At 45.2% G+C, this 27564-nt stretch overlaps 1 protein-coding gene across 3 annotated transcripts in view; it reads left to right on the forward strand.

Annotated features, from left to right (window-relative positions):
• The first annotated feature begins 8000 nt into the window (after positions 1 to 8000).
• Positions 8001 to 27564, forward strand: part of FLI1 (Fli-1 proto-oncogene, ETS transcription factor) — a 119505-nt gene continuing 99941 nt past the window's right edge. The window contains exons 1-2 of one of the 3 annotated variants that reach the window (XM_082201465.1): positions 8001 to 8021; positions 12175 to 12282. In XM_082201465.1, coding sequence (XP_082057591.1) covers positions 8016 to 8021; positions 12175 to 12282 — 114 coding nt within the window. In that variant the 5' untranslated portion in view covers positions 8001 to 8015. Of the gene's footprint in view, positions 8022 to 8774; positions 9004 to 12174; positions 12283 to 27564 lie in introns of those variants that run through there. The other 2 variants (XM_082201466.1, XM_082201467.1) reach the window with 2 other exon arrangements.

Consider the following 27564-nt stretch of genomic DNA (forward strand, 5'->3'; position numbering starts at 1 on the left):
CAGGAAACTCACTGGGTGACCTTGGGTTAGTCACTGCCTCTGAGACTAACCTACCTCGCAGGACTGTCGTGCGGATTAAATGAAGATGGGGAGAGCCCGGTTCATCACCTTGAGCTCCTGGGAGAAGAACAGGTGGGAAATATTGTAAATGCAATAAATAAATAAGCTCAGCTATAGAGTGTCCTGGGGATATGGATGGCCAAATCTGACCAGTTCAGTTTCTCATCTTTTCCTGTCCTAAATTCAGTTCCCCACATTTCCACATCAGCTTGTGATATATTAAAAGTCCTCATGAGAACTCATTAACTTTTTAATGCCAATTGCTCCTACGGTATACTTTTTTTGTATGGGATTTTGCCTAATATACTTGTTGTACAGCTGTTGTGTTGTAAGGCTGGGTGGAGAGATCCTCTCTGTAAGCAAGGACATGTGGACGGAGAGAAGTTTTCCTTTCTCTCTCATAACACTAGAACTCATGGTGGACATCACATGAAGCTGAATGGTGGAAGATTCAGAACAGACAAAATAAAGCTCTTCATGTAGCACATAGTCGAACTATGGAACTCTCTACCACAGGAGGCAGGGATGGCCACCAGCTTGGACAGCTGTAGAAAAGGATTAGGCAAATTCATGGATGAGAGGACTATTGAGGGTTACTAGTCATGGTGGTTATGTTCTTCCTCTACAGTTGGAGGCAGCCATGCTTCTGAATTGCAGTTGCTGGAAGCCACAGGAGGGAAGAGTCCTCTTGTGGTCAAATCCTGATTGCAGGTTTCCCACAGGCATCTGCCTGGTCGCTTTGAGGATAGGATGCTTGACTAGATGGGACATTTGCCAGATTCAGCATGATCTTAAGCCTGTCACCCAAGGCATGTGAGAGGGTAGTGTCATTGTCCATGATTCGGCCTTTCTTAACCTGTGGGTCCCCAGATGTTGTTGAACTACAACTCCCATCACCCCTAGCTAGCAGAGCCAGAGCTCAGGGATGATGGGAGTTGTAGTCCAACAACATCTGGGGACCCACAGGTTGAGAACCACTGGACTAGATCATTCAAGGGGTTTTATCTGGGAGCTGTAGGTGACAAGGTGGCGGTCTGACAATGAGTCATACATTCCTGGTAGACTGGGTGGTTCAGTGGGACTCTTGCCCCAGTCTGCAGCTTGGTTTCCTGAATTTATCTTGCCCAACAGATTTCCCTTCACTGCTTGCAGACTCTCACTCCTGCAGGCTCACACACCTTTCCAATCCATCTGAAGAGCCCATCTGGGTTCACAGCTGGCTGTCAATGAAAGGAGCAGGAGATAAGAAGCTGGGCCATGTTTACGTTTCCTTAACTTATCCTGCTTGCTGGAATATATATATTTCCCCACTCTGAAAAAAATGCATGGCTTAAGGAAAGGAAAATGTGAGTGTCCTGTTGGAGCAGGAATGAAAGGCCGGGATGCCAAATATGCAAGCAGGAAAAGGCATTGGAGATGAGCAGGGATGAGAAATGAAATGAGGAAAGAGGAGACAGAGGAAGAATGGTTGAGAGAGATCTCAAGGTAATAGCTACCTGTAGCTCACAAAATTTCTTCATCTGCCGCATGAACCCAGGTTGAGGCATTTAAGCAGAGTCTGAGTGGTTGTCCATCCAGCAATGATGCTCTCTTTGCAAGATTCCTTCATTGAGCAGGCAGGAACTTCGGAAGCTGCCTCCATTGGTCCAGCCAGCTCACTACGCCTATACAGACTGGCAGCAGCACTTTGGGGTTTCTAATGGGGTCTCTCCTAGTCCCACCTGGCAATGCCATGTAGGATTGACCCTGGAGCCTTCTGCATGAAAAGCAGGTACTTTCCCACTGAGCTGCGATGGCCCTCCCCCCCAAAGGCAATTGGACTAGGAGACCCCAAGGAACCTTCCAGCTCTAAAATTCAATGGGTTGCATCCAGCGTAGCACTAGGCTAAGGGCACTTAGGAGGATGCTTGTTCTGCTGGTGAAATGTTTTGCACAAGTGGGATGTTGCTGTGCAAGAAGATGCAAAAGCGCATTGCTGGTCACTTTGTTGTGTAATGGATGGTGCAATCTGTTGCGCAATGAGTTTCTGGTAGGACAACTGAATAATAATAATAATAATAATAATAATAATAATAATAATAATATTCCACCCATCTCTAGGCTGCTTGCAACACATATTAAAACATAATGTAACATCAAACATTAAAAACTTCCCGACACAGGGCTGCCCATTTGCTAGCTCAAGAGCCTTTGAGTCTGGGCACAGAGAACATAGTTAAACAGTGGAACTCACTCCCCGAGGAGGCAGTGATGGCTTTCAAAGAGGATTAGACAACTTCATGGAGGAGAGGGCTATCGATAGTACTTCCTGATACTGGTGGGTTCCAGAAATGACCTAAATTTTATCCCTTGCATCCAGAAAGCAGAATTTGCTTGTCTGGGGCTTGACGTTTGGTCTTTATGGCTCTTGCTCAAGCCATACATTGTTAAGTTTATATTGACTTATTTGTGTTTGTAATTCATCCGAAAGCAACCCCAGGGTTGGGGTATCAAGTAACCCTTTGCCTCAGTAGCCCCCGTGATGGCTGTAATCAAACACAGCTGCAGCTCCTAGAGCAGACCTCAGCTTCTTACAATAGTGTGCAGTGCACAGAACTGGCATCGGCTAGGATCTGTTTTCTCATAAGGTAGCAAGTGATTTGAAAAACCCTGCGCCACTCTCCTTTTCCTTTCCATAACTTCCAAATGAATGGTTTGATTTGATAATTCTCCAGCGTGACAATAAGGCAGGGTGGGGGGAGCCTCAAGCCAATGTGGCCCTTGAGGACTCTCTGTCTGGCCTCTGAAATGCTCCCCAGGCAACAACCTTCCCTGGCCTTGCTTCACACTCTGAGCGTGCCTGTCTGGCTGGGATGTGTGCTTGATGCTTGATTGTGCCATTTGGATGGAGAACAGAGAAGGGTGTGGGAGTGGATGTAGAAATGAGTCCACTGGACAAAGGTGAAAATGGACATTTGTTGCTCCTATAACCTGCTTTAAACACGCACAGCCTCAGCATTTCAACACAGGGTGGTTACTCCAAGTTGAAAGGGACCTTAAGAACCATCTAGTCGCTGCAATGCAGTAATCACATCAAAAGAATTGCTGACAGATGGCCACACAACCTCAGTTTAGAAATCTCCAATGAAGGAGAATCCACCACCTTCTGAGCTAGTCTGGGCTACTGTTGAACACCTCTTCCAATCAGAAAGTTCTTCCTAATTTTTAGTTGGGGTGTAGCCTAGAATTCTGCAGTAACATGCACCAGAATCTTGGCATGTTCTGATGATGCCATTCATGTGAACCAGCATTTAGAAACCTTAGTGAGGCTAAGACCGGTGTGAGTGTATAGTGAGCTGGGAAAACCCAGCTCTGGTGTGTAAATAAGGACCGGGCCCCTCACTTTGCCTTGGATTTGCCCTATCTGAAACGCAACATCCACCACCAAACTTTAGTGTGAAGTCTGTTGCAGCTCAGGATACGTTTTGATGTTTCACCCAGGACGGTGTTCTTCAACCTTGGGTTGTTGTTGTTGAAATCCAACTTCCCTCATCCCCCACCAGCTTAGCTGATGGTCAGGCATGATGGGAGTTGTAGTTCATCAACATCCAGAGACGCAAGGAACTTACTTCCACCCAAGTGCACTTGGGCTCCTCTCTCAAGTGTCTATGGGCATCTTCCACTGACGCCTGCCTGGTGATGGGGATGTTGAAATGTTGCTTACATACCAGTCACTTATGGTTTGTCAATGAACCCTGGAGATGGCAGGTTGCATTTGGGAGTTGTTTGGGGTACACAAAGCTCCTGTGAACGTTTTCTGCTGCTCCAGGGTGATTTCCCCCCTCCTTCCCTCCTTCTTTGCTTTGTTTCTGGGCCTGCAGCTGTTTCCAATTTGCTTGCAATTTTCATCTGGGCTAGTAAAGCTCTGGGGATGACTTAAACTAGCCACATGGGGGATCTGGGCTCTGCTTGGAGGTTTGATTACAGAGACAGAAGAATTGTATACTTCAAGAAATGCATATATTCTTAAAATACTGCCCCACCCCCCACAAACTTTTTATGTATCCTAGACCTCCCTTCCTTTCAGAATTGTTCATTTGGGAGGGTTGGTTTTATTTAGTATTCCAGTTTTAACTTGGTTAGAAACCCTACAAATGAGAAAATTGGTGAGATAAAAATCTGGGGTTGTATTTAAAACACACACACACACACACACACACACACACACACACACACACACACACACTTACCAATTAAAGGGGGTGATGTTTGTGTATATATATTTGCTTCTTGGGGTGGATGAAATGTTCAGTTCAGATAAATTGTTCTTTTCTGTTTGGTTTATCCAAGCTGCTGTCCTGTACCTTCTTACCTAGAGAGAAGCTAAACTTAACTTAATGGGACTGCCTTCTGAGTGGACATTTATAGGACTGTGCTGTCAAACCTGCCATTTTGGAGAAGCAACTGACTCTGACCTGGCACCCTCCAGGTGTTGTTGAACTACAGCTACCATCATCCCTGAGCACTGAACATGCTGGCTGGAGCTGGTGGGCGTTGTAGTCTGAAACATTTGTGGCGGTGGGAGGGAATGGATTGGTGGAAGGCTTCCCTTAAGCAAAGGTTGGCATTCTTTAGGCTATTAAAATCAATGGACAAGTTTGCATTGGAACTTATGCATTTTGGTTTACACAGCAGTGAACTTGGCCCTGGATTAAAATGCAGTTACGCTCAGTGCAAAATTAAAAATCCAAGTACATGCACCATCCATCAGCATAGCTGTAAACTTTTCCCTTTTCTTGAGAGGAATCCTATTCAGAATAAGGGAATTTCCCTTTAAAAAGGGGGAACGTTGACAGCTATGTCCACCAGCAGCTTATTCCCAAGTCTTTTAGTCAGTGGTGTAGCGTGGGTTGTCAGCACCTGGGGCAAGGCAAGTAATTTGCGCCCCCTAGCCTGTGGATTTTAGCACTCGTGTCTCTTTCGCGCCCCCCCAGATGTTGCGCCCGGTGCGCCTGGCCCCCCCTGCACCCCCCACGCTACGCCACTGCTTTTAGTAGAGCTAAAAGGTAAAGGTAAAGGGACCCCTGACCATTAGGTCCAGTCGTCTCTAGAGTAAATGTGCTGGCTGAATTTGCTTTAATCTTGTAACTTAAAAAAACAAAAAATACTCAGATGTAAGTACTGTGAAGTTCAAAGATTCGCATTCTCAGGTTAAGAAACTGTCACCAACAAAATACTGAATCAAACCACTTCCTACATTTCAGTGAACAGAATTATGAAAATCTGTCATTTTAAGCTGCTGCTGTTGTTAAAACAGCAACAAACTCACAACGCAACCCTTCTAGGACTCTCTAAAGAGAAGATGTACTGCATTACTTTTCAGGCTGAGGCCTAAGAAATACAATTACTTGTGAGTCAATACAACTGAAATGGTGGTATATAGACTGTTCAAGTCTGCAAGTTACATGCCTTTGATATTCTTGGCTTTTTCTTTCCTTTTCTATTCTTGCAAGCTTGCAATGTTTACCTTGCCTGCAAAAATGGGTTTTCACGACAATCAGCCCATAATCTTCCCCCCCCCCTAACAAAGAAGAATAATAATCTCAAGAATGCCGACATTCAAAAATGCCTTTGCTTGTTCCAGAATGCACATTGAGGCACCATTGTTTTCTTTAGGAATTGTCAGGAATTCTGTCTGGTGGGGAGAATGAATTGTATATAGACATGACTCCTGGGTTGCCCTTTCACCCTGCCACATTATACATATATATTAAGGAGGAAAATGTTTCAATATGTTAGACTTAGGGGTAAACCTGAAAGGGAAGAGATTTGCTGCTGGGGGTATTCTAAATACTTGGGGCAGGAGGTATTGTTTACACTAAACGAGGTCCCTTGCTACATAGTCTCTCTGTGGGCCTTATAAGAACATACATAAATAACTTTTTTTTATAAAAAAAATGCTGTCTTAAGTGACATTATTTAGAATTTAAGCATGCAAATAAATTGTGCTATCTTAGTCCATGTAAGGCTTTTGTTTTCCTTTACCACAGCAATCAGCCCAGGGTTGCCTTGATCAACCACTCTACTCCAAAGTAAACCTGCTTTCAATGGGACTTATTCCCAGGTTACGAGATGGGCTTTTCTGACAATTTTAATTTTTCTCATTTTCTCTGTCCTCCCACCCTACCACCAATCTAAAGTTTGGCTCCCTACATTTGCCAAATCAGTTTGCATTTTTTATTTTTTTATTTTTAAATCCTTTAAAATTGATCAGCATTTTGGTGCAAATATCTTCTAACATACACATTTTGGGAAGGCCGCTTCCTCTACTATAATGCCTGCTTGTCATTCATTTTTTGGACACCCTTTATCCTCAGATGTGCATTTTGCTGAAAGTTACCTGGCTGGAGAATCTCAGAGCAAAATCTGGAGAAGTTTGAATTTGAAAGGATGGCAGTTTTGATTCGTTTTGAATTTGAAAGGATGGCTGTTTGATTTGAAAGGGGAAATTATGTAGGTTGACCTTTATATGCACCCTGCCCCTTTCCTACTCTCAGGTAAGTGTGTCTAAGATTGCAGCCTTAACGCATATTTGAATAGATTACAGGCATATCCAAAGTCTGTTTCAAGGGCCTAATCCCCCCCAAAATCATTAAAAAACTCAAAAACTTCAATCCTAAAAAAAGTTCAACAACTTTGGTCAGCCCTCACACATGTTTACTTTGTTTGGGAACCCCTGGTATAGAAGATCAGTGAATATTTCAATGGCAAATTTGTTACCTTAATCTGAGGTCTTGAAGTATTCTCTTTTTTGTGGTGGGGGAGGGGAAAGGTCTCCAGCAGCTCTGCTTCATTGGGGAGGGGTTAAGCATCTTTGCACTCCCCCATTTGTTTGATGAGGAGGTCAATATGCTGATGCTGGATCAGGATTCCTTCACAAATCATATGACAAATCATATGACAGCTATCAAGTAATGAATGCGTATGAGGGAAGCACGTCTCTCTGCTTCTCTCTCATGCACCCTCACTTGATGGCTCCAACCTCCAATGATGAGTTGCACCTCTGAAACAGCTAGCACCAAACATCACCTCAAAGCACACTTCTCCTGCCCACAACGGTTCATTTCCCCCCCCATTCCACTTTTAATTTGTATACCCCCCTCTCTATTTTACTAAACCCAAGGCGGCTGACAAGCTGAATGGCAGCATTTGTCCCCACAGTTGTAATATACCAATGAAGGGCTCGTTCACACACAAACTGGTTTCGGGAACCAGGAGTGTATCTTCAGTTGGAACAACTGAAGGATTGAACCTGGAGGAAGTTGTATTTTAGTTTTGATTAACTTGTCCCCTTTATTTACTTCAATGGGAAAGAGGAGGTCCACTTACACAGTGTCAGATCGTTGATCCCTTGAGGTCAGCAGTCTCTTGCTGAACCTCCGCTCACATAAGACTAAGACCAGTCTTCAAATCTCTGAAGGGCTGTCACAAGACGGGGGGGAAATGAGATTTCAACTAAACATCAGGAAGAACTTTCTGATGGCATGAGCTGTTCAACAGTGGAATGAGCTACATTGGAAGGTGATGGACTCTCCTTCGTTGGACGTTTCTCAGCAGAGGTTGGATGGTCATCTGTCAGGGATTCTCTAGCCATGTTTCCTGCACTGTAGGGGACGGGACTAGATGTTCTTTGGGGGTCCCTTCCAATTCTGCAATCCTATGATTCCTTTGGGTCCATTCAGTCCATAACAAAGAGGACTGGAATCTCCTTTAACATGTCCAACCAATACCCACCCCTAGATTTTTTAGGAACCAGATGAGAAACAGTTCTCTTTACCTGTGCTTTTAGTAGATTGCAAGTTGCTTTTGCTGCTTTTATTCCATCTGACTTTTCTGTGGTTTTATTCTGTATTTTAATGCAGTTGTAGTCTGCTTTTCCTGTTGCATATTCTGTTCAATAAGCTTCACTTTTGGCCATGTGGGTAAGTCATTTATGATTTGATTATATTTCTAATTCAGAAGATGTCTGGACGGTAGCCTTCTTAGATTAGCACTGAAAGTCATGTTTCAACCCCCTCCCCACACCCCTAAATAAACAAGAGACTTCTGAGCATGCACAGAGTTCTTTTACCTTCCCACCAAGTACGCAAAACTCACCCTCTCCCATCTAGAATTGGAGAGAAGGGCTTTCAGGTCACTCAGATTACACATTACACAGAGGCTTGAGTTCCCAGCACATTTCCTTTTTGAACTTAAAAGTACTGCCTTCCTCCCAAACAAGTAAAAGTCCAAACCGAGGAATGATGATTTTAAGAGCTGGTATTTGGAGTGTCTTTCTTTTGAAGCGGGAGACCTAAAGCAGCACTTGAGCTCCACTCAGTGACGCTTTTTGGACTGGTTGCTCCAGTGGGTGGGTGTGGGTGGGTGTTTTCCCCTTCCCCAAAAGTTTTGCAGTCTTGCATCTTTTTTTTTTTAATAGGGTTTCTAGAAGATGAAAGCAGCTCCAGTCGAAGAGCAATCGACGGAGGCAAAAATGGTCACATTTGGCTGATTTATCAAAGGAGCAGCTGAAATATTGATAAGAGGTGACGCTGGGTGGCAGGGAGGAAACCCAATGAGAGGAGAGGAAGGGAGAGGGGTCTGGGAGTAGGGGAGAGAGCAAAAGGGGAAGGAGGCACTGGGACCCACAGCATTGCAGAAAACCCCCGAGGATGCCTGAGAGCTGATGCAGGCTGTCTGGAGAGTCTGGGAAGAGAAGGACCCTTTTCATCTTCTCTACAGCCTCTGATGCAGCCAGGTTAATCTCCTTCCCGCAGAAAAGAGCTCTGTGTTGCCTCCGTAGCAGAGGGCTATGTTGGACCACCAGACTGGGGGAGACTTTGCTTAATTTTCTCCATCACCTTGGATCTTTACAACTTGGCCTTCTTACTGGCAAGAGAGAAAGAGAGAGATCGTGCATAAAAGGTGAGGTTTTAAAAATATTTTAAAGTAAATACGTAAATGAAATCTGCAATGCAAATAAAGGATTTTAAAAGTTTGCCTTGTAAACGGAGGGCTGTGTTTTGCGTGGACTGGAAACATTGCCGGAGCACCACCACCCGCTGTTCCTTTTCCAGGGTGGTTTCTCTCAATGCCAAAAGTTTTATATCGAAATTTAAGAGGAGTTCTGGAAGCAATTCTGCTCGCAGCAGAGAAGATTTCCCATCTGAGAAAGATAATTTGAAGGTGGTGAACCCCTTCCTGACCTCTGAAAACGAACTGGCCAAGGGAAATTATATTGCTCCTTAAGTCAGAGGCTTTTCAGCCCCTTCCTTATACGTAGTTTAAAAAAATGAGATGTAAAAAAAAATGGAATGTTTAAAGGAAGGAACCGTTTAGAGTCAATCGTCCTTTTGTGCTAGCTGGCTGAACAACAAATGTATATTCTACATTATTTGAACTTTTCTTTTTAATAGTAGATGTTTTAGCAAAAAAATAAAAGGCTTTGGAGAAGAATAGTTTTCAAAAGGAAGGTCAGGGGATGGAATTCAGGATTTCTCCTTCCGAGAAGTTCTCCTGCTCAGGGTCCCAGTGAAATGAACGGGAGCGCTTGCTCCGGTCCAGCAAACCGGAGGACGGTTCAGCGGGGTTTGCACAATGTCGCTTCTCCCGTTGTGGGATTGTGTCCTAAAGCTGCAAAGGCAGCAGAGACGCAACCGAAGAGCTTCAGTATCAACTGCCGGATTTGACACACAACATCGGTCCTGCATTGTGTGGGCTGCATTTTGATTTATTTCTTTTTGCCAGTACCATTCACAAAAACAGCAAACATGAAACTTTGCACGAATACCTACCCCCTTCCCCGCCCTCGACACCACCCTTGCACCGTGAAACACACACCTCCAAATGCAACATTCATCTTGGCGATTTTTAATCCCAGGTAGTTGTAGAAAATCAATATCGTTTGCATTTCAAAATGCCTAAAAGCTGCGGGTGGATGGGGGACGCGGCAAAGATCTTGGATGAACTTTGTCGTGCTCTAGGAATTGTGCGCTCAGGGTACAATCTTAAAAGAGAAAGTAAGTTTGGCTGCATTTGACAGAATTTACTTCCGAGTAAACATGCTTAGGGCCGTTCTGTCAGTCGCTCAAACATAAGGCAAAAAGTTTACTCATTCCTATTTACTAACAATTAATATTTTATTATTTATACCCTGCCCACCTGACTGGGTTTCCTTAGCCACTCTGATGCAGGAAGTTTCCCCTTAATTTTAGAAGCACTTTGAAAAAAGGGAGTTGGCTCTCTCCCATCTTGGTTACTAGGTAGGCGTGAAATGAATCAATCCTTCTGATAATCCATATTTGTGTGGGTGTGGGTGTGTGATCCTAACCTGTTAATAGCTGTGTGGGACTTTCCAAACAAAGCAGCACTCCAATCCAAAAGACATGACTTGGTAATGGTTTCCACTGAAATCAATACTTATTCCTAGCAATGTAATAAAACTACTGTACACTGAATAAACTAACGACACGCACCACTTTAGCTGAGCACCGATGGCGTTTTCTTCCGTCTCTCTAAAATTCTCTCCGCCTTATACATCCAGATCTTATCAATGGGACCTGCTCCCGAGGAAGCAGTGTATGGATCGCTGCCACTTGAATCCTGCAACCAGCGCCTCCATAACACTCTTCACGGTGTTGCAGGGAAAGTTGCAGGGAAAGTGGTTCCGTATAAACAACCCATTATTTTGACATCAGATATAACACGGGCTGCCTGTTCCTTGCAGTGTTGATAACCCCCGTCCATAAGTATTTCCATGACCAAACACAGCTGTAGCTGCAAACGACTGCAGAGTGCTTTTCTGTCCCAAAATCAGTCGTGAGGAATAACTTCATTTGCTTAACCAGTTCCTACTCGCATGAACCCACACATCTATGGCCAGAAGCACCTCTGTCTGTCACTCGTGTTATCAGTGATCCTTATCAGGCACCACGTGGAATAGCGGGTCCGCAAAAGGACCATTTGGGAAGATTTGTGTCTCCGCGCTGAGGACTTGGGCTTGTTGGGAAATGAGCATCGTTGATTCCTGACTTCTAAAAGATAGTGGCTGAGTGTGGCTATGTCAGCTGTCTCCCTTGCAATCTGAGGACGAAATTCACCCAAAGTTAAACACTTCCAAAACCACTGATTTGTATGGGAGAGAGTTAAGCACATGTTAAGCTCATGGACCTCAACGGGACTTTTAAGGACTTGGCTTTGATTGGCTGGTAGCCCAAACTTAAATATACCAAGACCCATAGCATTTATTTACTGCTGATATATTTGGTTGTGCATGCAAGTGTGAAGTGTGTAATGATCAGTAGAACTAAATAATCTGAGACTATTCGTTTTACTACTGAGGGGGCTTTGCTGTGAACACACTAGGTTCTGTTCCCTTGCCTTATTAGAAATCATGTTAACAGTTTATTAAAAGCTATTAATGATGACATCATGATGTCATAAAGGTTGACCCGCAGAAAAAGTATGCGAGACAGCAGGAGCCCCTTGGCTGGCTAGCTACTTGTTCCACCAGCAGAGCTGACATTAAGAAACTGGGTTTCTTTGTTCTTTTTGGTGACAGGTTCTGCTTTCTAATATATGACTTGCACAACATTGATTTGTTTATTAATGGGCAATACACACCCCCTCAAATCAAGAAGGCTTGTACAAACCACATTAAGGACTGCAAAGAGTTAGCATGTGCTATTCTGAAAATAGGAACTTAGTACAATTGCATTTCATTTTGCAAAATAAAAAACAAAAAAACCCCACACCTTCCAATTTGGATGTTAATGCCTAGCCAGTCTCAGCCTAAATATGCAAAAGTTTATTTTAATTATGAATTGTTGATGTGGAAATTGAGTGCAATTATCCAGTGCAAAGTTTTCCACCTTCTCTGCCCTCCCTATTCTCCTGGCCCCTTCAAAAGAGACGCTGCAAAATGGTTAAGTGTTATTATTTCATGTGGTTTCCCCAAAATTGTTCTTTCTTCTGACATATAAACCTGGATTAAAACCTGCTCAAACTGTATCTCAACTTGCTGGTTTTTATTATAAAAATCGATCAGGTTTGTGTTTAGGAATTTTTTTAAATAAAAAAATTACATTACTCTTCCAGGCCAACTTTGGGGCTGTTTCAAACATCTCTGTACAGATAAGGATGTTCCAGACGGTACCAGACACTTCGTCTTACGTCAAGGTAAGACATGACAGCATCTTTAAACAGGTAATGTCAAACATTTACAATCCTCCCATTTACAACCCCCTCCCCCTATTCAGTAAACCACGTGTGTTAGTTTCAAGGTGAGACTTGAGCCTCTGTGACAATGGCTGAGTTTAGGGAAGCTTCCTGAAAAATTCCTTGCATCAGCTGTTTAATGCAGAGATGTTTACAGGAGTCAGTTGGGGTTTCCTGACATACCGTATATCATATTCATCCTTTTGCCTTGTGGGAGTCTAACTAAGTAGTCCTATAAGGTAATGTACTGATGAATAAATAGAACCTTGTTCCAAGATTATTAAACAGCAGCCTGTTGCTCAGATTTACATATACTGTATAATATACATGCTTCCCCAAATGGTATCAAGTCTAGAATCTAAATTGGGTGCAATGATGGGAAATGTTCTTGTCGCATTTGGGGTTGCACTAACAAATTGCCCATCTTTATGACAGGTGCTAAGGGGGCCCTTTGCCATAGCAAAGCTTACGGGAAGATTAAGAAATCAAGAAGGGATTCTTTAACGAAGAATGGGGGAGATACAGTACATGGATTATCTGAAAAAATACTGTAAACAATTAAATTCATTAGCAGGATTAATTTAAAATCTAGCACTTAAGAGGTGATTTTGGAAGAAATGTAGAGAGTAATAAACAAAAGGAGTTAAGGAGGAGGTGTAGTTTTGAAAATGTTTGTATAAGAAACCAAGGAAGGGGAGGAGGGAAGTCTAAACAGCTATGTATGTATTTGATGATTATTGTTAATTTGAAAAAATGAGAAATAATATTTATATATATATGTATAAGGAGGGCTTTTATATAGAAGTAGTAAATAGGTCGACACAGCATGCGGCCACCGCCATGCAAAATATAAATTCCATGTTAGGCATCAAGGTGAAAGGAATTGAAAAGAACACTTACCAGGATCATAATGCCATTATACAAATCTATGGTACGACCACATTTGGAAGACTACAGTTCTGGTTGTCTCCCCTCAGGAAGGATATTGTAGAGTTAGGAAGAGTTCAGAAAAAGGCAACCAGAATGATCATAGGGATGAAGAAAGGTTGCTGTATTTGGGACTTTTTGGTTTAGAGAAAAGGCAAGTAAGAGGTGATATGACAGAAGTTTCCAAAATCATGCATGGCACGGAGAGAGAGAGAGGTTAGAGGCAAGATTTTCTCCATCTCATAACATTAGAACTTGCGAACAGCCAATGAAGTTGAAGGCTGAAAGATTCAGGACAGAGAAAATAAATTCCTTCACATGGTGCAAAGTTAAACTGTGGAACTCACTGCCACAGGAGACAGTGCCGGCCACTAACTTGGATGGTTTTAAAAGAAGAAGAAGAAGAAGAGTTTGGATTTGATATCCCGCCTTTCACTCCCCTTCAGGAGTCTCAAAGCGGCTAACATTCTCCTTTCCCTTCCTCCCCCACAACAAACACTCTGTGAGGTGAGTGGGGCTGAGAGACTCCACAGAAGTGTGACTGGCCCAAGGTCACCCAGCAGCTGCATGTGGAGGAGCGGAGACACGAACCCGGTTTCCCAGATTACGTGACTATCGCTCTTAACCACTACACCACAGAGGATTAAGCAAATTCATGGAGGAAGAGAGGGCTACCCATGGCTGCTAGCCATGATGGCTCAGCTTCTGAATGTCAGCTGTTGGTAACTGCAGGAGGGGAGAGTGCTCTTGAGCTTGTTCCCTGCTTGTGGGCTTCCCATAGTGGACACCTGGTTGCCCACTGTGAGGATGTTGAACTAGACGGACCACTGACCTGATTCAACAGGCTCATCTTATGTTATTTATGCCAGCGGATGATGCGAAGAGGAGTTCCTGCGCTGAATCACAAACAAAGTACAGTGGTACCTTGGTTTAAGAACAGTTTGGTTTATGAACAACTTGGCTTAAGAACGCTGCAAACCCGGAAGGAGGTGTTTTGGTTTGTGAACTTTGCCTTGGAAGCAGAACATGTTCTGCTTCCTGTTGAGTGTGTTCCATTTGTAAATTGAGTCCCCCGCTGCTATGGGAAAGCACACCTTGGTTTAAGAACGCTTTGGTTTAAGAATGGACTTCTGGAACAGATTAAGTTCGTAAACCAAGGTACCACTGTAGCTTGTTTTGTTTTACTTTTGCATTGAACTTCACTGTACAATGAGAAATCTGGAGAATAGTTTTTATCAGGATCTCACTTGCCTGCCTTTTTTAGGCTGCCTGTCCTCATACATTGTGGGATCCAAGATTGCAGATCAGGATTTTTGGGTTTGTTTTTGTTAAGCTCATTTGAGCCCAGTATCATATTTTACATTATATATATGGGGTTTCCCCCGCCTCCCCAAAACAGTGCCGAAGAATGTAAACAAACCAGGCCTGCGACATCTGGATTACACATTTTAAACCAGCTTGCAGTCCGTACAAGAATTTAACATGCAGGCTGCTGCTACTTTCCTTGTCTGAAAAAGTGGAGGTGGAGGAGGAGGCTGTGATAAAACCAGTATCTGATGCAGAATTTGCCCTTTCCCTTTTTGCCAGGCTGGGATCTGATCTTCACAACATGGTTCCTTATAAACATGAAAATCAGTAACATCCAAAGACAGAGACCCCACAGAGTTGAGACAGTCTTATCCCCTATGGAGCGGGATCCTATGCATGATTACTTGGAAGTCCCATTAGAGTTGAAGGGAGTTTGGGATGGGGGAGGAATTTGACCCAGTTCGCATTTTAAAGCGAACCTATTTAATTAGCACTTTCCAAAACAATATGTGAACCCAAAACCGTCTTTTGAAGTTTGTAAACTGCCAAATATTGCAATGCAGTTTCACAGCCAAGTAATGTGTACTAAATATGCACATTTTAAAGGTAAAGGTAAAGGGACCCCTGACCATCAGGTCCAGTCGTGGCCGACTCTGGGGTTGCGGCGCTCATCTCGCTTTATTGGCCAAGGGAGCCGGCGTACAGCTTCCAGGTCATGTGGCCAGCATGACTAAGCTGCTTCTGGCGAACCACAGCAGCGCACAGAAACGCCGTTTACCTTCCTGCCAGAGCGGTAAATATTTATCTACTTGCAATTTGACGTGCTTTCGAACTGCTAGGTTAGCAGGAGCAGGGACCGAGCAACGGGAGCTCACCCCGCCGTGGGGATTTGAACCACTGACCTTCTGATCGGGAAGTCCTAGGCTCTGTGGTTTAACCCATAGCGCCACCCGCATCTCTCTAAAATACAAAATACATAAAAATCCCTCTAAAATACAAATCCCTCTAAAATACTAAATACATAAAAATGCACATATTAGTGAAAGCAAGATGAAAAAAATGCATTGTATTAGGAGAAATGACCTTGTAAACAAGGTATATAGGAGAATTTCACACTAAAAAGCTGGTGAATATTCATGAGGACTTAAAAAATAATAATTCACAAACTGATGTAGAAACAGGTAGGACTGAACCGAGAGAAAGTGAAATTGACAGATTTGCTGGTCCTTGGAGCTAGGGCCTGCGCTTTGCATGCAGATGGTCCCAGCTATTTCTGGCGTCAAAACGCGTAATGCTGCCAAAATCTGTATTTCCTGGCTCCAGAATGCAAACCTCTGTAGGCTCATAATGCTTTCCTCAGTATGGGGTGAGAGTTGTGACTGGTGTCCTTCTCCAGACAGGATGCCTTCCATCCACGCCTGCTCCTACTTAAATTTGTTGCTGCTCCATAGGCAGTGGAAAGAGGGAGGAAGGGAAGCCTATGTCCCCTCCGCTCCCCCTCTGAGAAATAGAATTTATCCACTCACATGCATTGGTAGCACTGGGAAAATCACATTTCCCAGTGCTCCTGACATGCAGCTGAAGCAGCAATCTGGGGATGGGGCTGTAATAATAATAATAATAATAATAATAATAATAATAATAATAATGTTTAGGGAAGTTTTAATGTTTGATGCATTACTGTATTTTAATATTTTGTTGGAAGCCGCCCAGAGTGGATTGGGAGGCCCAGCCAGAGGGGCGGGGTATAAATGATAAATAATAATAATAATAATAATAATAATAATGCCCTGCCCATCTGGCTGTAAAGAAAAAAAGAGGTGGACTGGGAGTCAATTAGACCAGGAGAGCAGGAAGAGCACTTTAAACTTCCTGGTGCAGGATTGGAGGAAGGGATTGGACCATATTGCGCTTCTTATGACATCATTGGGGAAAAGACATAACTTTTCTGTAATCCAGATCGGAAATAACTGTAAACTATTTTCCAGGTTTGGAGAAACAGTTCTGGTTTTTCCTGAGCCTTCCATCATGAAGGGGGCATCCTTCCAGTCACTAATTTTAGATCTCAAGTAGAAGAGCTGCTTTGACTTGGTGGAAGGCAGACATGCTTAATCCATTTGCAAGGAGAGACTTGCAAAAAGCCAATGCTGAATGCCAAGAATTCATGCCCAGATCTTATCAGCCTCACCCATCCTCCTCCATTTCCTTCTGCTCTTGCTTCTCCTGGCTCTGAATAATCCTGTCTTCATACCGAAGCTTCATCTCAAGCAGGCATAGGGTGTCAAGCGCGGTCTGCCAGTTGTTTAGAAAGAGACTTCCTGGGGAAATTGAAGTACTATAGGCAATGCAACTTACACAGGGGTTATGTAACTTACGTTCTGGGGGTTCATGAGAAAATAAAATTGTGCAAAGTCAGGAAGACTCCTGGAACTGCACCTGTGTTGACTATCCCTACTTTCCCAGGTTCTGGGAAGGTTGCGCAAGACCCTTGGAAGTCTGTGGGAAGCTCTCATGACATCTTGCAGGAGCCCACCACAGCCTTCAAGAGGTCTTGCATGACCTCCCCAGACCCCTGTAAGCAAGGCTCATTCCATGGCAGGAAAATCCAGTGCCAAAAGAGCTTTGTAAGCCCTCTTGCCTTGCTTACTGGGCTCTGGGAAGGTTGCAAGAGATCTCTGACTGTCCCTTCCCTTCCCTTCCCTTCCCTTCCCTTCCCTTCCCTTCCCTTCCCTTCATTTATTTATTTCCCCACCATTCACACAAAGCTGCAATCACATATGTAAAAAGGTAAAGGGACCCCTGACCATTAGGTCCAGTCGTGACCAACTCTGGGGTTGTGGCGCTCATCTCGCTTTATTGGCCGAGGGAGCCGGCGTACAGTTTCTGGGTCATGTGGCCAGCATGACTAAGCCACTTCTGGCGAACCAGAGCAGCGCACGGAAACACTGTTTACCTTCCCGCCAGAGTGGTACCTATTTATCTACTTGCACTCTGACGTGCTTTCGAACTGCTAGGTGGGCAGGAGCAGGGACCGAGCAATGGGAGCTCACCCCATCACAGGGATTTGAACCGCCGACCTTCTGATTGGCAAGTCCTAGGCTCTGTGGTTTAACCCACAGCGCCACCCACGTCCCCGCAACCGCATCTGTAGATCATGTGTAAGTTGTGGATATACTGTACATATTTAAACTACTGAATCAAACTGCTTCCCTTGCCCCCAGATAGGCTTGGCAACAGGGGTTCTACTAGAGCAGGGGTCTGCAACCTTTAAGACAAAAAGAGCCACTTGGACCCGTTTTCAAAGAAAAAACAACAACTGGGAGCCACAAAACCATTGTGACATTTAAAACAAATATATCTCCGGAGCCACGATCTGACAGCGGGCGAGAAGGTGATGTCGGGACGGTGCGTGACTAACACACGCACCGCCCCCATGCGACGTCACAGCCAGTACAGTGCCCGCCACAGTGAGGAGTGTCGGGGTGCACAATGTGCCTCCTCCCCTCGCTAGTATCCGCCCCGGAGCCACAGCAAAGATGTAAAAGAGCCACATGCGGCTCCGGAGCCGCGGGTTGCAGACCCCTGTACTAGAGGCTACTGTGGGACTGCTGAGTCTGTAATGGGACTCACATGAGGTGTCTGAAAAAACAGAGAGCTGTTGTTGCCAGCTTCTGCATAGAAGATACTGGAAGAAATGGACCAAGAGTTTGACCAGGTGCAACCCCCCTCTTCCTAAATTGACTGCATAGCAGCAGTTGGGTGAAAAAAGAAAGGAGCATCAATTTGACTATAAGATGGCCACATACAATGATGGTAATTGGGGTGGAGGGGAAGGTGTTTCATGGAAATAATAATAATGACCTCCTGTGAATCATGCCCTCCCACTTTGGAGGCTATTAAGAGGGTCCTGCAAAACGATATGAAAATATTCACCTGTCCGTATTAATGACGAGATGCATGACCATCTCTGATTTGCCATCATGATGTCACCCTCCAACAGGTAGCCAGAACTGTTTGTGACATCATCATCCCTCTGGCTATGTGATCTCTGATTGGTTAGGTCATGTAGCCAGAAAAAAGAAGAAAGCCTTTTTGAATACAAAATGGATTGAAGTGGTGTAAGCAAATGTTTGGCTTTGCTTTGGGACCCACTTGATACATTTTTTTGTAGGAAGGGGGAACCTTTTTCAACCTGAGAGCCTCGTTCCCTTCTGGGCAGTCTTCCAGGGCTCACGTATCCATAGTGGGTGGAGCCAGAGACTAAAGTAGGTGGGGCAATGAATATGAAAGTTACTCTTGTACAGCAGGCTAGCTTATTACACTCAAACAGCCCCCTCTGTCTTCCAGGCAGACAAGCAAGAGGCATGATCAGAGTTCAAGGACACATCCCAGCCAAGCAAAAATATGTGGGGGCAAGGTCAGTGAAGGATGTGGCCTGGGGAGCATCCCAGGGGCCAGATAGACAGGTTTGGAGGGCCACATTCAGGGTCTAAGATTCCCCACCCATGTTTTACTGAATGATGGCCATTGCATTAGGGGTTGATACCAAGTTAGAAGTTTGATTTCCATGTTGCATATTGAAAATGCTGCATTTTGGCTGTTGTTTGAGATTCAGAATTAGCTGCATCGTATTTCAGTTTGAAACAGCCTAGGATCCTGCAGGAAAGTGAAATGAGCTATTATTGCATGTCAACAACACTCCAGAGGTGCAATATGAATGCTTAAAGATGATGATGTTTTAGGAAGGCCTTTGGGGTTGATATGGGAATTCAAGCTGGCCAGACTGTTGTCATCTCTCTGTTGCGTAGATAAAATATTATGGCCACACATTGGCCAGGATCCAAAGGCCTGTGTGACTAGTTCTGTGTGCTCAAGTGAGGAGGAAGAGGGTGGGCTTGTGCTTCTAGTGCAACAGAACCGCATGGCTCAGGGTAGAGGGGCTTTTAATAGTGAAAGGAACTTCCAAAGCAATTTGTAATGATGTAGGGGGAGATTTGCAGTGTGAAGATGTGTATCTGCTACCAATCCGACCGACTGTATCCAAGCTCCCAAGAGCACATAAAACAGCTCTTTGTGCCTGTAAATGTGTGCCAGGCGACAATTTTGAATCATCTGTATATATAGACATCTCTTGAACTACAGTAGAGGAGGCTGGTCCATCAGGGCAAATGGGGCAGTGCCCCACCGTCATGGTCTGGCTGGACACAGGAATGGTGAGAGGCACCAGCTGGAGAACCCCCAAGGGAAGAAGGCTGAGAGCCTGGGGATTGGTGGTGGGACAACAATGGGTGGTCAGAGGGACGAGACTGGAAGGAGTTGGTGTCGGAAGCAGAAAAGGGAACAGGATTTAGTGAGAAGGGAGAGTTTGTGGCAGAGAGAAGTCCAGAATCAGAAGTGGAAGCAGGAGAGGAGGGACACCAAGAGCCAGAGATAACTCAGGCTGGTGAACATGCCAGAGTGTCTTCTCCTCCTGCTGCAACCAGCTCCTTTCCCGCTGGTCACCCAGGACCAGGAGAGGCATGAAGCAGGAGGAGCGAAGGCAGGCACATGGCATACTCTCAGATTGCTTGGGAAAGACCTGGGAGAGGAGGAGACTTAGGCAGCTGTGGGCAAGTGAGCACCTTTAGTCCCCACAACTGCCTCATAGGGGCAAGACCTATAGAAGAAGAGTTGCTGTGCTCATTAGGCCTGGCAGTACTGAGAGATCTTCTTTCTTCTAATAAAGGGTTAAGTTCACTTCCTCTGTGTGATTTATTGCTGGCTTGCTCCAGACACCCACCTACTTTAGCCTGCCCTCAGTCAGCAGTCAGCTCCACCTGTGTGCTGGTCCCATGGGTTAACCGTGAGGCGAGGTCCGATTCCAGTCCAAGGTCAAGGGTGCAGTATGGAGGCAGTCCATCAAAGCTGGAACTGGGTGCAAGGCAGGGAGTCAGGTGAGGTCAGGAGCTCCGGCAGGAAAGCAGGCCGGGGTGCAGGCAGGTACTGGCTACCAACAATGTTGCTTCCACAACTTGGGACTGGAGCTGGCTGGCTTTTATCTGCCCCGAGCCATAGGGCAGCCCCGGTCCTAAGGTGACTCACCTGGAGGCGAGCACTCCTCCTGCGGGAACTTAGTTCCCTCCGCCTCTCTGCCCTGAGCCTCTGCAGCTCAGGAGAGGCTGGAGGGTTACCGGACCCAGAGGCAACCTCCTCTTCCCCTGACGGGGCTGAGAGTGGAGCACCTGCAGGCAATGGGTCCTCCATTACCTCAGGAGCCAGAGCAGACTCAGCTGGTGCCTGCACCTGAGGATCCAGCACAGGTGAGGACCCTTCAGGCTGAAGCCCCAGCCCCGGCTCAGCTGGTTCTGGGGGCGGGGAATCCTGTGCAGGCTGGGAACCCTCGGGTGCAGCATCCGAGTCCGAATCCCAGGCCATCACAACCTGCCTACCTTCTCACATCCATCTAATCCAGAGAGTGGACTTGCCTGCCAGCATCCTCCTCCTCTTTAGCCCCAAGGTTTCCCTTCTACAACCCAGTAGGGCAAAGGAGAGCCTGAGAGAGAAGGGCATTTGCTCTCCTACAGTTGGTACCCACCTACAATGGGATGTAGGGGTGGGGGTGGGGAATCAGTTCAGCCTGCTTTTTAACATGACTCTCCCTAATTTGTACTTCCCAAACAGTGTATGGACCAAATTGCAATTATGTTTCAAAATTCAATTTTTTCCTCCAAATTTTGCAGTTCAGATCCTGGCTCACTCTGAATCTTGACATTTGGGTTGGGTCACAACTTGGTCTTTGTTCTCTGCCTGTAAAATGGGAGGAAATTGTGAAAAGGGATGAAATGAGGTTCAGAGGATGCTGTGCTGCAGATGTAATTTTTGAGAAGGAATGACCAACGTTACTCAGATCTAAACAGGTCCCTTTCAAAATCCCCTGTGTCTGAAAGGTGTACAAAGTGGGCAACGTTGTGTGTTTCTACCAAGCTTGAGAAAGGACCTGTTTGCCATCTGAATGAATTCAGTGCGCAATTTCTTGCTTTTTCAAAAATGGGTTTTCATACAGCCATAATGTTTTTGGTCTCTCACAAAGAAGCACATTCATGGAGGGTGAATGGAAACAATATTTGGCTTGTTCTTGGCATTGGCCTGTCTGGAAGGTTTGCAAAGCCAGAGAGAGAGAGAGAGAGAGAGAGAGAGAGAGAGAGAGAAAGAATTGTTGATAGCTAAAAACATCAATGTTTTCACTAGACAGAAAACAATTACAACTGCTGACAAATTGTGACACTTCCATCTTATCAGTTTTCTGCTCTGTCATGTCATGCAGTAACAATGGATAGTAGAGAGAACTTCTGCCTAAGTAGCAAAACGACTGCACAATGGAGCGATTCATTTCCATGTAATCTTATTACATTTCTATCCTGTGTTTCCTTCCATGGGTTGTACATGATTCTCCCCATTCCCTCTTTTATCTTCACAAAAACTGTGCAAAGTCGGTCAAGCAGAGAGATGGTGAATGGTCCCAGGGCAACACAGCAAGCTGCATGGCTGAGTGGGGAATTTTAACACTGGACTCCCAGGCATGGGCATAGCTGGAGGGGCACCTGCCCCCTAGATAAAGTAAAACAATAGAAATACTTAACTAACTGACCAATCATGTCAGTTCTGCCTCTCCTAACAAAAACCCTGCCTACACCCATGCCCCAGGTCCTAGTCTGTCTCCCTAACTGCTACACAACACAGGCAAAATGATGACTGGACTTGGTAATGGTGACTTTTCAAAGGACAGCATTTGCTACAGTTCTTTGATCATGGGTTCATGGTCAGGGTTGGTGTGAGACATTGTTCTGCCTGAGGCAGAAGAGCAAGAAGGATTGTCCCCAATGCACTTAGTGGGATACTTCTTTCAGTGGCAAAACATTTTGTGCAAGCCGAATGCTGCTTTCCATGAGCAGAACGTTGTTGCACAAGCAAACTCATAAGCAGGTTACAGATAACTATGCTGCAGAACAGACTGTGCACTGTGTGTTTCCATTAGCTCTGGATTCCTCTGTTGGGCAAAGAGGAAACCCACCTGTTCACAAGAGCAATAGCCCTTGCACAGAAAGCCTTAAATGGCTCAGGGCCGCAATAACGCAACGACTGCCTCTCTCCATTTGAACCTACCCAAACACTGAGATCATCCTCTGCGGCCCTTCTTTGTGTGCCTCCCCCATGAGAGGTCTGGAGGATGGCAACATGAGAACAGGCCTTTTCTGCAGTGGCTCCCAATTTGTGCAATGCTCTCGCCAGGGCGGTTCGGCTGATGCCTTCATTATACACCTTTAGACACCAGGTGAAAATGTTCCTCTTTGGCTATTTGACATCCAGTGCCCTTTTAAATGTGTGTGGAGGGGGGTGTTATTGGTTTGTTGTTGTATTGTATTATGGTTATTGGTTTGTATTATGTATTTTGTGGTTTTTATATTGTAATTTTATGTTGTGAACCACCCTGCAGATGAGGGATAGTATAATAATAATAATAATAATAATAATAATAATAATAATAATAGTTGGATAATTCCCACTGTCTCCCACACCACATGTGAAGGTATTTAGTACTCCAGTCTGGCCAAGTTATTTTGGAATCTGGGGCGGAAAGTCCCACAAGTTTTTCTCCCTTGGAATACAAATACAGTAGCAATACATTATATAACTTTTTATGAAACCCAAAATTCTCTGCCTAACGGTAGGGCTGGCTCTGCCCATGATTGTGGGAGAGCTGGGGGGAAATAAGAACCCTGTTCCTACATATCTCTTACAGCTAGGGTTACACAGAGGCAGGGCAGAGGAAAGGACTGCCTCAGTAGGCCCAGTTTGGCCCAGGTGAATGATGTCTGGGTTAAGCCAGGACCACCATTCCAAGAGATTTCAATGAAGCAATCTGACAGCACAGAACAGCACAGGCTGCCATCAACAAAACTTTATAGGGGGAAATTAAGAAAAGGTTGCAAACAGCAATACCTTCTAGAAGGGGCATAACCCACAATAAACCAGGGGTGGTATTCAACTCATTTTTACACAGAGTAGACCCACTAATTCTGAGTAAAAGTGTGTCACCCAGGGCAGCTCTCACCACCCCTGCCCTGCTGTCATCATTGTGGTATCACTTGGAACACACTTCTGCCTTTTCCAGTAAGAGATGAGTGCCATTCACTTCTATGGAAAACAGGAAAATGCTCAGCTGGGGCTCAAGGGGTTAGGCACCAGAAGGGGTGGGGAGAGAAAGACCCCCAGGATCCCTGCAATATGCCAGCCTTTTCTCTGCCCCCACTCATCAGCAGTTAATAACAAGCATCTGGAGACAGAAAAAGTTGCATAAGTCATTTTCCATGTTTTGCTGATTAGTGATTGATATTTGGGGCACTCACAGGGGCAGGAATGGGTGCAAAAGGACCAAGTGGCTGAGGGCCCAGAGGAGGAAAGTTGCTCTGCCCTCCTGGTTCCCCTTTCTTGCCCATGTTGTTGTTTGTTGTTTAGTCATTTAGTAATGTCCGACTCTTCATGACCCCATGGACCAGAGCACGCCAGGCACTCCTATCTTTCACTGCCTCCCGCAGTTTGGTCAAACTCATGTTCGTAGCTTCAAGAACACTGTCTAACCATCTCATCCTCTGTCATCCCCTTCTCCTTGTGCCCTCCATCTTTCTCAACATCAGGGTGTTTTCCAGGGAGTCTTCTCTTCTTATGAGGTGGCCAAAGAACTGGAGCCTCAGCTTCACGATCTGTCCTTCCCGTGAGCACTCAGGGCTGATTTCCTTAAGAATTGAGAGGTTTGATCTTCTTGCAGTCCATGGGACTCTCAAGAGTCTCCTCCAACACCATAATTCAAAAGCATCAACTCTTTGGAGATCAGCCTTCTTTATGGTCCAGATCTCACTTCCATACATCACTCCTGGGAAAACCATAGCTTTAACTATACGGACCTTTGTTGGCAAGGTGATGTCTCTGCTTTTTAAGATGCTGTCTAGGTTTGTCATTGCTTTTCTCCCAAGAAGCAGGCGTCTTTTAATAGATAGCCCCTTTCTCCCCACAAGTTTTTGCCAGCTCAGGCTTTGCACTGTGGGGGGAGGGCATAGGCATAGCTAGGAAAATTGATGAAAATACTTAACTAAAAGTAGAGACTGCAAAAAGATTTTGACAGATTTTCTGGGCACTCGGGGGTCAGAAGAAAGTAATTGAAAACAACTGTCATTGAGACATTTCATTCTGAATCTGCTTGTGTTCCTGGACCCATAAATGCAAGCCGGGCATCTGCCCTGGGCACATGACACACTCAGTGGGCACCACAAGCAATCGTGCTGAGACAATGTTGCCTGAAATCACCCCAATGAATGGCCGTAGCAAAGAGCCATGAGAGAAAAGACAACTCATTGTGCAGTGCGAAGCTCAAGGCTGCTTGCGTCAGCTGCAAATACAAAGCAACGTCACAAATCAGTAACGAACTAGCTCTTCATCGCGTAAGATGTGCATTGAGCCAAAGACACCTAGCAGCCTGCGGTACAATTTGGATCCACGTATCTTAGCGTCAATTGGCTTGCTCCATCAAGATCCTTTTAAAGCCATCCTGGGGCCTGAATGTGGCCCTTTAGGCCTTTGTGTCTGGTCCCCAGAACCCTCTTCACACCTCTCTCCCAGGGCTACACCCCTCACTGGCCCTGTAGTTTTCCCCCCTGGCTGGAATGTGCCCCTGAACTCTGAATAGCTCAGTTGGTCAGAGCATGGCGCTGATAATGCCATGGTTGCAGGTTTGATCCCCATGTGGGACAACTGTGTATTCCTGCATTGCAGGGAGTTTGACTAGAATGATCCTAGGGTCCCTTCAAACTCTATGATTCCATGAGCTCAATATTGTTCCGATTGTGCCAGTGGCAAAGCTGCATGCTCCAGCACCGGGGGGGGGGGGGAAACAGTAGGCGAGGGCATGGCTGGCGTGGGTCCCGGGGGGCGTGGCACACATCCTGGGGGCGTGGCATGCATCTTGGGGGTGTGGGACACCACCTGCAGGGGCGTGGCAGCTAGTAGCACCTAGTGCGGTGGGGGGTTCACATGGCATGTGTCCAGGGGGGCAGCCGCAATGGTACCCCCCTCCCTGGTGGTGCCAGGGGTAGTGCACTCCCCCCCATTCCTCTGCCAGTGCTCTTAGCTTGACTAAATGGAAGCTAGGAAGTAGTGTGTGTGTGTGTGAGAGAGAGAGAGAGCGAGAGAGAGAGAGAGAGAGAGAGAGAGAGAGAGAGAGAAAGAAAGAAAGAAAGAAAGAAAGAAAGAAAGAATAGAAACTATAGAAACTAACCTACCCGTGAAAATCTACGAAAGCAAATAACCTATTATACTTTACATAAAATTTACATACACAAAATTTACATACACTGTCCCACACACTTTTGCTTCTGGCTCCACCCACCACTCCCCCCCCTCTCTCTCTCACACACACACTGCAGTGTTTTCCTCCCACTCCAGGATGGAGGTAGTCAAATTGAGACTGAATAGGGATCTGCTGTGGTAGATCCTTCTTGGTGGCATCTCTGTGTGTTACTTGGAGTAAGTCACAGTCCATCTGGAGGAAGGAGAAGATTGTAAAGCCTTCTTTTCTCCAGACCAATACAAGACTCTTCAGGGGGCCAGGGAAAGTCCTGTGCAATTTGCAAAGCTCCTTCTTCTGCCAACACAGCTGGTTCAATAAATGGTAAAACTTAAGGCTGCCCGACATGATTCTCATTCTTAGATCCACATCCACACTCCCTTCCTTAAGCCAAACATGTTGCTAAACTCCTGGTTTACAGTGCTTCAAGGAAAACTCCATGGGCTTGAGAGAGAGAAAAATACTCCTTATGCTCACTTACTTGGGTGTAAGCCCCACTGAACTCAGAGGGACTTACTTCTGAGTAGACATATATGTATAGGATTGTGCAGTCAATCAGCAGCATAGATTAAAACATGTATTTTAGTTAACTTATTTAAAAAATAAAATATGTGCCAACCTTTTTAAACATTTGAATGAACCGTTTTCACACAGCTTTAAAATAAATCAGCAGCTTTTTTTCTCATCCTAGGACAATCTTCACCTTGTTATTTTAAATCATCATCAACTGCAATGAGTTATTTTTTTAAAAAAAAATAATACTTAAAAGGTATCACTTGGAGTTAAAGAAAAGAGCAACGTTATTTATCCTGGAAAAGTCAACAGGCTGAAGCTGTTAAAAAGAAAACAGCTTTTTAAAAAAAGGCAAGAAAGCAAAATAGGCACAGGGGATCGGCTTTTACACTGCAAAAGTCTCTTGCTTTTCCAGACACCAGAATCCAAGTAACCAAATCCCCCTTCAGTTAATTCACTAACTCTGCTGACCTTCTAAAGGTTCCATTATTTCTGTGACTTATAGAAAAATGCACCTCTAAGAAAACAGACTTCAGCTCCTCTGCACATTTTGCAACCCAGACTGCCTCGCCACTTCACCCCCCCCCGCCTGCCCCCTTTCTCAGTAGGGGAGGGGGATGCTAGGGGAGGGCGTGGGGGAAGCCTTAAATCTTTCCTTCAAATCTCCAAATATATGAAGTCTGAGGAACAAATTCAAAGCAGGCACGGACGCCTGAAGAGAAGTTAGAGGGAGAAATATTCCGTTTCATTCAAGCGCATCAAGGGTCTAGCTGGAGTCTTGTTTGGCTAAGGTCAGACGAGACTGGGCTCTCCAATAAAAATAAATCTCAAATTAATTATGGCCTCAAGCGAGGGGCCAGACGTTTGGAGCTGGTGTGCTGCAGTCTGGTTTTGGGGAATTCGTTTTTTCTTCTTCTTCTTCTTCCTCCTCCTCTTCCTCCTCCCTCCTCCCGCAACCACTTTAAGTTTACAATATTGGAGCGAAATGGGGAAGAGAAAGCGAGGTCTCTTTTTTACATGTGGCCTTCCAGATGTGTATGGTGGACTCTTGGATCCCTTCGGCCTCAGCCAACATGACCCTCGGCCAGAGATTATGAGAGTCCAGCAACCTCTGGAAGGACACGGGCTCCCCATTCCTGGATTGG

The sequence above is a fragment of the Podarcis vaucheri genome, assembly GCF_965113315.1.
Source record: "Podarcis vaucheri genome assembly, chromosome: 15".
NCBI classification, from domain to species: domain Eukaryota; kingdom Metazoa; phylum Chordata; class Lepidosauria; order Squamata; family Lacertidae; genus Podarcis; species Podarcis vaucheri.